This window comes from Trachurus trachurus, assembly GCF_905171665.1.
Source record: "Trachurus trachurus genome assembly, chromosome: 23".
NCBI lineage: Eukaryota > Metazoa > Chordata > Actinopteri > Carangiformes > Carangidae > Trachurus > Trachurus trachurus.
This window is the reverse complement of record NC_139912.1, coordinates 466,870-476,920: the sequence shown is the minus strand read 5'-3', so window position 1 is coordinate 476,920 and position 10,051 is coordinate 466,870. Positions and strand designations below refer to the sequence as shown.

The following is a 10,051-nucleotide window of genomic DNA, read 5'->3' as shown; positions in this document are numbered from 1 at the left end:
AATAAAACACCTGTATTGATCCGAGGCCCTTTCACAATAAAACTGTAGCCTATTGATCTGAGGCCCTTTCACAATAAAACACCTGTATTGATCCGAGGCCCTTTCACAATAAAACTGTAGCCTATTGATCTGAGGCCCTTTCACAATAAAACACCTGTATTGATCCGAGGCCATTTCACAATAAAACACCTGTATTGATCTGAGGCCATTTCACAATAAAACACCTGTATTGATCTGAGGCCCTTTCACAATAAAACACCTGTATTGATCTACGTGTCAGTAACAGCTGGTCTCGTCTCTGTGAAGCTTTATGAACTAAACTGACCCTGGATCTGCTCAGAAACATCCTGTAACATCCCATAAACATGTAACCGTCCCGTTTCCAGACGGATGAGACTCGCCTGTCTCCGTCACCATGACAACAGCACATCCCATCAGCGGTTCTGATCCAGTAGCCTATTAGCTATATTATTATGATGATGACTATCTATCTTTACAGTCTACTAACTATGCTCTCTATCAGCTGCTGGTGCTAACGTTGCTAGGCTACAGTAGACTACTATGGTCTGGCCACTAGAGCTAACGTTGCTAGGCTACGGTAGGTACCTCTATGGCCTGGCCCAGCTCCAGGTCGAACGTCACGACGCAGACGGACTCGAGCCACGAGCCGAACCGGGACCACGGGTCCTCGTCCCGGTACCGGACTGACGGGTTCATCTCCTCCGGTCTCTGTCTCGGTCTCAGACCACAACAACCGGAGAGGAGGAGGAGCCCCCGGTGGACGGAGAGAGACACTGCGGTCACAAGATGCAACTACTTAAAGGGACAGTTCAACATTTAGTCAAACTGGCCCATTGCCATAACCCCTATAGGACAAAAGGGTTTTATGTCCCAAACTGATCAGGAGAAGCTGATTCATGCTTTTATCTCCAGTAGACTAGACTACTGTAACGGTCTTCTGACTGGTCTCAAACAGCTGCAGCTCATTCAGAACGCTGCAGCTCCAGTTTTAACCAGAACAAAGAGATCAGATCACATCAGCCCAGTTCTTCAGACCTTACATTGGCTCCCAGTCAGCTACAGAATAGATTTTAAACTTCTGCTACTGGTTTATAAACCACTGAATGATTTAGGTCCAGAATATATGGATGACATGTTAGTAGAGTATAAACCCAGTAGAGCTCTGAGATCTACTGACTACTACGCTATGAGATAATAACACAACGTTACCACACAGAGTTGTTTTAGAGGGGAATACAGAGACTGTTGATGAAAAACTGTCCCTGAAGGCAACGTGCATCAGCGGTTTTACATGAATTTCCCTCTAAAACAACTCTGTGTGGTAACGTTGTGTTATTATCTCATAGCGTGGTGAATGTGCAGCTCACAACTTGTCCACCAGAGCGTTTTAGTCTCAGTGTCGATCAATAAATACGACTCATTCAGCATCTGAATCTAAACATTCTTAAAGAGGCGACGCAGGTCAAAGGTCAAACATCATTTTATTCACACAAACAAAAACAAAAACTAAACTAAACACATCAAACAGAGTCAGGATCATCAGCTGTGACATCACGCCGTGCGCCTGTGACATCACGCGGGCCTCAGACGCTGATTGGCTCCTGCTGGTTGTTCTGCCGTTTGACCACGAAGACTTTCTGCCCCGAGACGGTTACCGTGTAAACGAAGTCCTCCAGCATCACTATGGAGACCACAGAGTCAGGGGGGGGGGGGGGGGGTGTGTGTGTGTGTGTGTGTGTGTGTGTGTGTGTGTGTGTGTGTGTGTGTGTGTGTGTGTGTATGTGTCTGTGTGTGTGGGTGTGTGTGTGTGTGTGTGTGTGTGTGTGTGTGTGTGTGGGTGTGTGTGTGTGTGTGTGTGTGTGTGTGTGTGTGTGTGGGTGTGTGTGTGTGGGTGTGTGTGTGTGTGTGTGTCTCTGTGTGTGTGTCTCTCTCTCTGTGTGTGTGTGTGTGTGTGTGTGTGTGTGTGTGTGGGTGTGTGTGTGTGTGTGTGTGTGTGTGTGTGTGTGTGTGGGTGTGTGTGTGTGGGTGTGTGTGTGTGTGTGTGTGTGTGTGTGTGTGTGTGTGTGTGTGTGTCTGTGTGTGTGTGTGTGTGTGTGTGTGTGTGTGTGTTACCTGACATGCGTCTGAAGGGCGGCTCGGCCCCCGGTAACCCCGGTAACCTGAAGCGACTGGCCGTCCTCATCATCTCCATCATCACGCCGGCCGTGTGCTCGTCGTTCTCCAGCTCGCCGGCCGACTGAGGGGACGACCAATCAGGGATCAGTACTGATCAATCACTGATCAATCACCGACCAATCACTGATCACTGTTCAGATCACTAGACCAGCGGTTCACCACTAGTTTCACTCTGGGTCATTAAGTCGCTTTTATAGAATTCAAACCAAGAATTTTTTTTAAAGGGATAGTATCATTTTTTTTAAAGTGGGGTTGTATGATCTCCAAATAGCCCCTAAGTACTTTAATTGCAGTAGAAGACTCTCTGCACTCCTCCCGTTAGCAACGCCAGCCCATAATAGCCCTGCCCAGAGATTTACAACATACAGTGTTGTGAACAGACCCAAAGAAACGGCCTATTTTCACGGCCTAAAAGAGGTTTTACCTGAAAAATAATACACAGTTCCATTGTTCACTATAATATAATTTTTTCCAGCCCTTCAAAGTGCAGGAAAAACACAGTTTTTATTTGGACCGAACCAACTGCTGATCGGCGGGCGCTAACCCTGGGCGGAGGGATACGTGAGTTGGTTAGGTCCAAATAAAAACTGTGTTTTTCCTGCACTTTGAAGGGCTGGAAAAAATTATATTATAGTGAACAATGGAACTGTGTTTTTTTTTTCAGGTAAAACTTCTTTTAGGCCGTGAAAATAGGCCGTTTCTTTGGGTCTGTTCACAACACTGTATGTTGTAAATCTCTGGGCAGGGCTATTATGGGCTGGCGTTGCTAACGGGAGGAGTGCAGAGAGTCTTCTACTGCAATTAAAGTACTTAGGGGCTATTTGGAGATCATACAACCACACTTTAAAAAAAATGATACTATCCCTTTAAGTCTTTAAAAACTCATTTATCTCTTTATTGAGCAAAGTGCATTTCAGAGCACATGAATGAAACTGAGGAGTTACCATGACAACTGCATGTAGCTACGGAAGTGAATAAAAAAATATCAAACTGCACAAAATGGAGACCAACAAAACGATATATTTGACTTCTAATGCATCTCTGCATTCAGAGCATGTTCACTAAAGTGAATAAATATCAAACTACACAAAATAAAGACCCACAAAACAAAACCAGATTCACTGCATCAGGCCACATTAATAAGAAACTGATATCTTTGCATTCAGAGCAAATGGAGCAAATAATCAGAAAGTGAGGAGGAGCATTACAACTGCATGTGTTCACGTGTCTCGTGCCTTTCAATATAAGTTATTTTTCAAAATAAAAGACATGTCCAACATCAGATGTGCATTGAATATTATTTACTTTTTTGACCAGCTGTCTGCGACCCATCCAGAACGGGTCCAAGACCCACTGCTGGGTCCTGACCCACCAGTTGAGAACCACTGGGCTAAAGTCTATAGACTCTACAGAGTATATAGAATCTACATAGAGTCTATATACTCCATGTAGAATAAATATACTCTATGTAGAGTCTATACACTTTTGTGAACATGCTCTGAATGCAGAGATGCATTAGAAGTCAAATATATTATTTTGTTGGTCTCCATTTTGTGCAGTTTGATATTTTTTTATTCACTTCCGTACATGCAGTTGTCATGGTAACTCCTCAGTTTCATTCATGTCTCTGAAATGCACTTTGCTCAATAAAGAGAAAAATGAGTTTTTAAAGGCTTAAAAAAAAATCTTGGTTTGAATTCTATAAAAGTGACTTAATGACCCAGAGTGAAACTAGTAGAGAACCACTGATCTATATAGAGTCTATATACTAAAGTTTAGAGTCTATATACTCTCTATAGAGTCTAGTTTCTACATATTGTCTGTCTAGTTTCTCCAGCTACAGACTGTGAGTAGAACAGTCAGTGTTGATCTCTAGACAGAAACATCACCTGGGTCTAGTTTGTTTAGTTTGCTCTGTTGATCAGTTCAGATCAATAAGTTCAGTTTAAAGGTTTAAAGGTTTAAAAGTTTAAAGAGTAAAAGGTTGTATATAATCACTAATCATCTAATCAGCTGATCAATGATCGATAGATGATGTATGGATACTCACGGCCAGAACTCCGTCCTCGCTGATGACCAGGTATCCCAGCTGGTCCGGGATGCGGTCCAGACCGGCTGTCAGCGCCGCGGTGGTCTAAGAGACATGACGTCACACAGAGAGACATGACGTCACAGGTTCATAGTTTATAAACATTGTAAAAGATCAAAGCAGATTATTATTATTGTTATTATTATTGTGGAGCCTCGCGCTCACTCACCATCTTCCTCTTCTTCTTCCTCTTCTGTGTTTACAGCTGCACTTCCGTCTTGTGACCTGTCACGTGGCCGGCGGTGCCTTCAGGGACGGCGGGAAAATACACAACCAGCACGAGGAGCTGTGAAACCTATAGATATAGATTATAGTTTATTATCTAGTGAGTTTATCTGTGTTTTCCCTGAGCAGCGCTGGTTTTCAACAGCTGCTGAATGTCTGCTCTGTATATGGTGCTGGACATGACATAAAATATAATACCAGCAAGAGTCACGTTCTAATCTGCCGCACTAGAGAGAAACCAAAAAATGGCTTTTCCTGATTTTAATTTGTCTAATCATAATATTGCTCCCTGTAAAAAGGTCAAATACCTCGGCCATTTCCTTCCAGAGGACATGACAGATGATGATGATATTAGAAGGCAGTGCTGCAACATGTATGTGCAGGCGAATACTCTTGCTCGCAGATTTCATTCGTGTACAGATGACGTTAAAATATCTTTGTTTAAAGCTCTGTACTGTACACCACTGTACACCGCATACCTGTGGGTTAACTACAAGAAAGCAAGTATGAAAAAGTTACAGGTTGCGTATAATGATGCATTAAGAATCTGACTTAAAAGACCTCGATGGCTGAGTGCGAGTGAAATGTTTGTAAATGCACGTTCAACACCTTTAATGCTCAGAAACCTGACAGTCTGTGTTGTCGTCTGTTGTTGTGTTGTATTATGTCTTGTGTTGTGTTTTTGCTATGGACCCAGAGTGCGAAATAAAGAAATATATATATAAACCTGATCGGATCGATCTCAGTTTCACCTGTTTTTACTCCATTATTTATTTATTCATTTAATTAATTTTTCTTGTTTATCTCCTACATTTAGGCCTACTCATTTAATGTGATGTAATAGATTACTACTCGGATACATTACTCAGAATGTGTGGATATTTACTACGCAACGATGACGTCACAGCAGCTGAATGAAGTTAAAACACGAGTTCAGTGTCTGATGGTGAAACTACGTCACGTCTCTCTCTGTGTGTGTGTGTGTGTGTGTGTGTGTGTGTGTGTGTGTGTGTGTGTGTGTGTGTGTGTGTGTTGGAGCAGAGATTCACGGAGTGCACCTGAACGCAACACAGCGCTCATCCGGGTTTCACCTGACGTCACGGTTTAAAAAAAAAAAAAACTTTATTAACACTTATGTACATAACAATACTGTTGTGCCAGGGGAAGAGAAATATAAAAGTATAAATATACAAAGAGTTTATACCATATATATATATATATATATATATATATATATAATGCATTGATGTAAAGGAAATCATATATTATATACCGTAAATAAATATTTATCCAAAATAAAATTTGTTTTTAATGCTTTTGGTATTTCAAGTCCATTGGTGTCGGTGCCAGACTGAAAAAGCTCTTTCAAAAAAAGTGTAAAGTTAAATAAAACAAGTTGTACAACAACAAAAAAATCATTATCCATTTGTTTTTTATCAAAGTAAAGAAAAATGTCTTTTTCATGTAGATAGAAGTTTAAAAAACAATCAGAGACTTTAGACAGTTTTATTGTTTTATTGTTTTATTGTTTTATTTTCCTCTGGACCTTCAGAATAAAAGCACCGGTTTGATTTAGAGAACTGGTACAGTTGTCTATTTTTAACTTTATAGCAATTCTATTTGTCTGTTGTTATATAACTGTGTGTTGTTGTGTTATGTTTTTGATATGGACCCGGAGTCAGAAATAAAGATATATAGGCCTATATATTCTTATATTTTAACCTGGTTTTTCCACTTATCCTGGATTTCTTTATTCTACTTTCGGCCTATATATATATATTCTTCTTTTTTTCTTTTACTTTGAAGTTTCCTCCTCCGAGCAGCAGAGGGCGCGCGCCGTGCGCCGCCAAACCGGAAGTCGCGATCAGCTGACTGACCGGAAGTCCTGATCAGCTGATTCTCACATGACCGTGAAGCAGCTGACCTGAGACCCGCTAGACCCGTTAGACCCTCTAGTCCTCTTCTCCTCCGTTAACCCGAGTTAAACCCAGTTAACCCGAGCCAGACCTGCACGAGACCATGGCCGGCCGCGGGAAACTGATCGCCGTGATCGGTGACGAGGACACGTGCACCGGGTTTCTGCTCGGTGGCGTCGGAGAACTGAACAAGAACCGGAAACCGAACTTCCTGGTGGTGGAGAAGGACACGAGCGTCACGGAGATAGAAGAGACCTTCAAGTAAGAAATACATCCCATAATACATCCCATAATACATACATAAGAGCGTCACGGAGATAGAAGAGACCTTCAAGTAAGATACATCCCATAATACATAAATACATAAGAGCACGAGCGCGAGACCAGGTGTTAAACGGTCCAGGTGTTTTAGAGTCCAGGTGTTGTAGTAGTGATGACGACCAGGTGAAGCCGTGAAGCTTCAGGTCCAGACCTCCTGCTGGTCCAGACCTGAACCGTCTGTCTGTGATGAACTCATCAACATCTTGATGAATGAATCAATGAATGAATGAATCAGTGAATAACAGCCCAGAATAGAACAATAACAACTTCTCCCTCTGATCTCCTCTGGTTCACTCACTCATTCATTCATCTGTCTAAGATGAACCACAGTGAAGTTAGTTTTTAGTTGGACATCTGACAGACATTCGCTCCTTCTCAATAGGCTACATTAAACACATTAACACATTAAACATTCATAGAAAATATAAGAAGTGTTTAAATGCAATAACAACATGTGTGTGTCATAGAGCAGCTCAGCTCTACCATCCTAACTATCTGCCGGCTGTAGAAATTAATTTTCTATCCCCATATTCACCAATGACACAGCTTTTTATTGCATTTGAACACATGTAATATTTTCTGTGAATTTTAAATGTATTTTATCCAGTAAATCTGAGCGTTAGAGCTCAGTAACTCCCCGGTCATGTGACCTGTTGACGGATGGTAGAGCTCAGTCTCCTCTATGACACACACATGTTGTTACTGCATTTAAACACATTTAATATTTTCTATGAATGTTTAATGTGTTGAGAAGGAGCGAATGTCTGTCAGATATCCAACTTCAAACTAACTTCACTGCGGTCTAACATTTAGATGAATGTGATGTAATGGTGGTATAGATCTATTAATGTAAAAGTATTATTTCAGTCATTATTTAAATAGCTCCAATGGGACATGAGATGTTTATTTAAACCTTAAAGATGAGAGTTGAGTTTATAGAAACTGGGATGACGGCGTCTTCATTCATTTTTATTAATAAACTATCTCTCTCCTCTGGTGTGTAGGAGCTTCCTGGCTCGGAACGACATCGGCATCATCCTGATCAACCAGTTCATAGCGGAGATGATCCGTCACGCCATCGACGCCCACATGCAGTCCATCCCGGCCGTGCTGGAGATCCCGTCCAAGGAGCATCCGTACGACGCGTCCAAGGACTCCATCCTGCGCCGCGCCAAGGGCATGTTCTGCGCCGAGGACTTCCGATAAGGAGCGACAACACACCGCTGTTGTCCCCGACGACGGTGTCCCTGACGACAGCGTTTACTTTGACCATCGTCCCTGAACGTGTTGATTCGTTCTCGTTCCATTCCTCCTCCTCCTCCTCTTCACTGCAAAAACCCAAAATCTTTCCAAGAATATTTGTCTCATTTCTAGTCAAAACTAATCACTTTTTCCACTCACAACCTAAAAATGAACTTGTTTTTAGATCATTTTCACTTGTTTCAAACTAATTTTCACTTGAAATAAGTAGAAAAATCTGCCAGTGAAACAAGTTTTCACTGCAAAAACTCCACTATCAGATTTTTCTACTTATTTCAAGTGAAAATCTGCTTGAAAGAAGTAAAAAGTGTCTAAAAACAAGCTGCTTTTAATGTGATGAGTCTGATTTTAAGTGGAATGAGATTTATTTAGACTAGAAATAAGACAGATATGTAGAGTTTTTGCAGTGTTCCTGTTTGTGTTTCTTCCTCTTGGAAACGGATGCGTTTCCTAGGAAACAGAGGAAGTTTCTGTCGTCATGTGACCAATGATGTAACGGTGTTCGTGTTTTGTGTTTTAACTTATTGAATATAAAGATGATGAAGATGTGAAATAAATCTTAGTGTTGTGAATTCCCCTTCTCTTGTTTTCTGTTTGACACATGAATCTACCAGAGTTCATTATAACCATGAGTCACTGATGACGTCACTGATGAGGTCACACTAAACACACAGGACGAAGCCAAACAATCAGCTGATAGGAAACACACACACACACACACACTATGGCGAGTGGATTTAACATTTAAAAGCTAAGTTTGACTCTCCAGAATTAACATTGTAGATATCAACAACGTCTTTCTGACTGGTCCTAACTACATTTTGAATAGTTGGATTTTTCATTCCAGATATCTGTAACTCAGTTTTGCCTCTTGTCAAAAAGAACATTTCAGATCCACAACTCCGTTCTTCCTTCACTGTAACATTCATGTGTATGGGGTTTGTCATTACAGATATCTACAGTTCAGCTGCAGATATCCACTATGTGAATTACAGATATCTGTAACTGAATTACCACTAGTACTAATTCCAGTTACAGATATCTACAACTTCATTTCTCCTAGTCAAAACTTAATTACAGATATCTGAACAGGGACATGTAGATATCTGTAATTGAGGTGAATTAAAGATATCTAGAACTGGAATTATGACTAGTCAGAATCAAGTTGTAGATATCTGTAACTGGAATTAGTACTAGTGGTAATTCAGTTACAGATATCTGTAATTCACATAGTGGATATCTGCAACTGAACTGTAGATATCTGTAATGACAAACCCCATACACATGAATGTTACAGTGAAGGAAGAACGGAGTTGTGGATCTGAAATGTTCTTTTTGACAAGAGGTAAAACTGAATTACAGATATCTGGAATGAAAAATCCAACTATTCAAAATGTAGTTAGGACCAGTCAGAAAGACGTTGTTGATATCTACAATGTTAATTCTGGAGAGTCAAACTTAGCTTTTAAATGTTAAATCCACTCGCCATTCTGGTGTGTGTTTCATATCAGCTGATTGTTTGGCTTCGTCCTGTGTGTTTAGTGTGACGTCATCAGTGACAAAAGGCAAAACTGAATCACAGAGATCTGCAACACATCCAGTCTGGCTGTTAAATGTTAAAACGGCTCGTTGCCACACACACACACACACACACACACACACACACACACACACACACACACACATGATGACATCATCATATCTATCATTCTTTGTACTGGGGCCGTTTCCATGGCGACCGGTATCAGGCGTCAGGGTCGTGGAGCCGATAGCGTCCGGAGGTAAACACCACCGGAGCGGCGCCGAGGGTCGAGGTTGTCTCATTTCTAGTCAAAACTAAACTTTTTTTCCACTCACAACCTAAAAATGAACTTGTTTTTAGATCATTTTCACTTGTTTCAAACTCATTTTCACTTGAAATAAGTAGAAAAATCTGCCAGTGAAAGTAAGTTTTTTGTGTTTGTAATAAGAAAGAAAAACTTGCTCCACTATCAGATTTTTCTACTTATTTCAAGTGAAAATCTGCTTGAAAGAAGTAAAAAGT

General features: G+C 41.1%; 3 protein-coding genes across 3 annotated transcripts in view; 1 reads left to right on the top strand and 2 right to left on the bottom strand.

The window, feature by feature from the left end:
* The window catches only part of LOC311006644 (protein DENND6B-like), an 18,055-nt gene extending 17,317 nt beyond the window's left edge, over positions 1 to 738 (bottom strand). The window contains exon 1 of the mRNA XM_083999521.1: positions 607 to 738. Within this exon, the coding sequence (XP_083855647.1) occupies positions 607 to 717 (111 nt within the window). The 5' untranslated portion in view covers positions 718 to 738. The remainder of the gene's footprint in view (positions 1 to 606) is intronic.
* A 751-nt stretch (positions 739 to 1,489) lies between these two features.
* On the bottom strand, positions 1,490 to 4,467 carry LOC311006979 (ragulator complex protein LAMTOR4-like). The gene is made up of 4 exons (XM_084000053.1): positions 4,455 to 4,467; positions 4,247 to 4,330; positions 2,134 to 2,257; positions 1,490 to 1,702 (listed from the first exon to the last, which is right to left on the bottom strand). The coding sequence occupies exons 1-4, from the start codon at positions 4,455 to 4,457 to the stop codon at positions 1,605 to 1,607; spliced, it is 309 nt and encodes a 102-aa protein (XP_083856179.1). The 5' UTR covers positions 4,458 to 4,467; the 3' UTR covers positions 1,490 to 1,604.
* Positions 4,468 to 6,427: 1,960 nt separating this feature from the next.
* On the top strand, positions 6,428 to 8,119 carry LOC311006674 (V-type proton ATPase subunit F). Its single transcript, XM_083999567.1, has 2 exons — positions 6,428 to 6,687; positions 7,752 to 8,119. The coding sequence occupies exons 1-2, from the start codon at positions 6,530 to 6,532 to the stop codon at positions 7,951 to 7,953; spliced, it is 360 nt and encodes a 119-aa protein (XP_083855693.1). The 5' UTR covers positions 6,428 to 6,529; the 3' UTR covers positions 7,954 to 8,119.
* Positions 8,120 to 10,051: the final 1,932 nt, after the last annotated feature.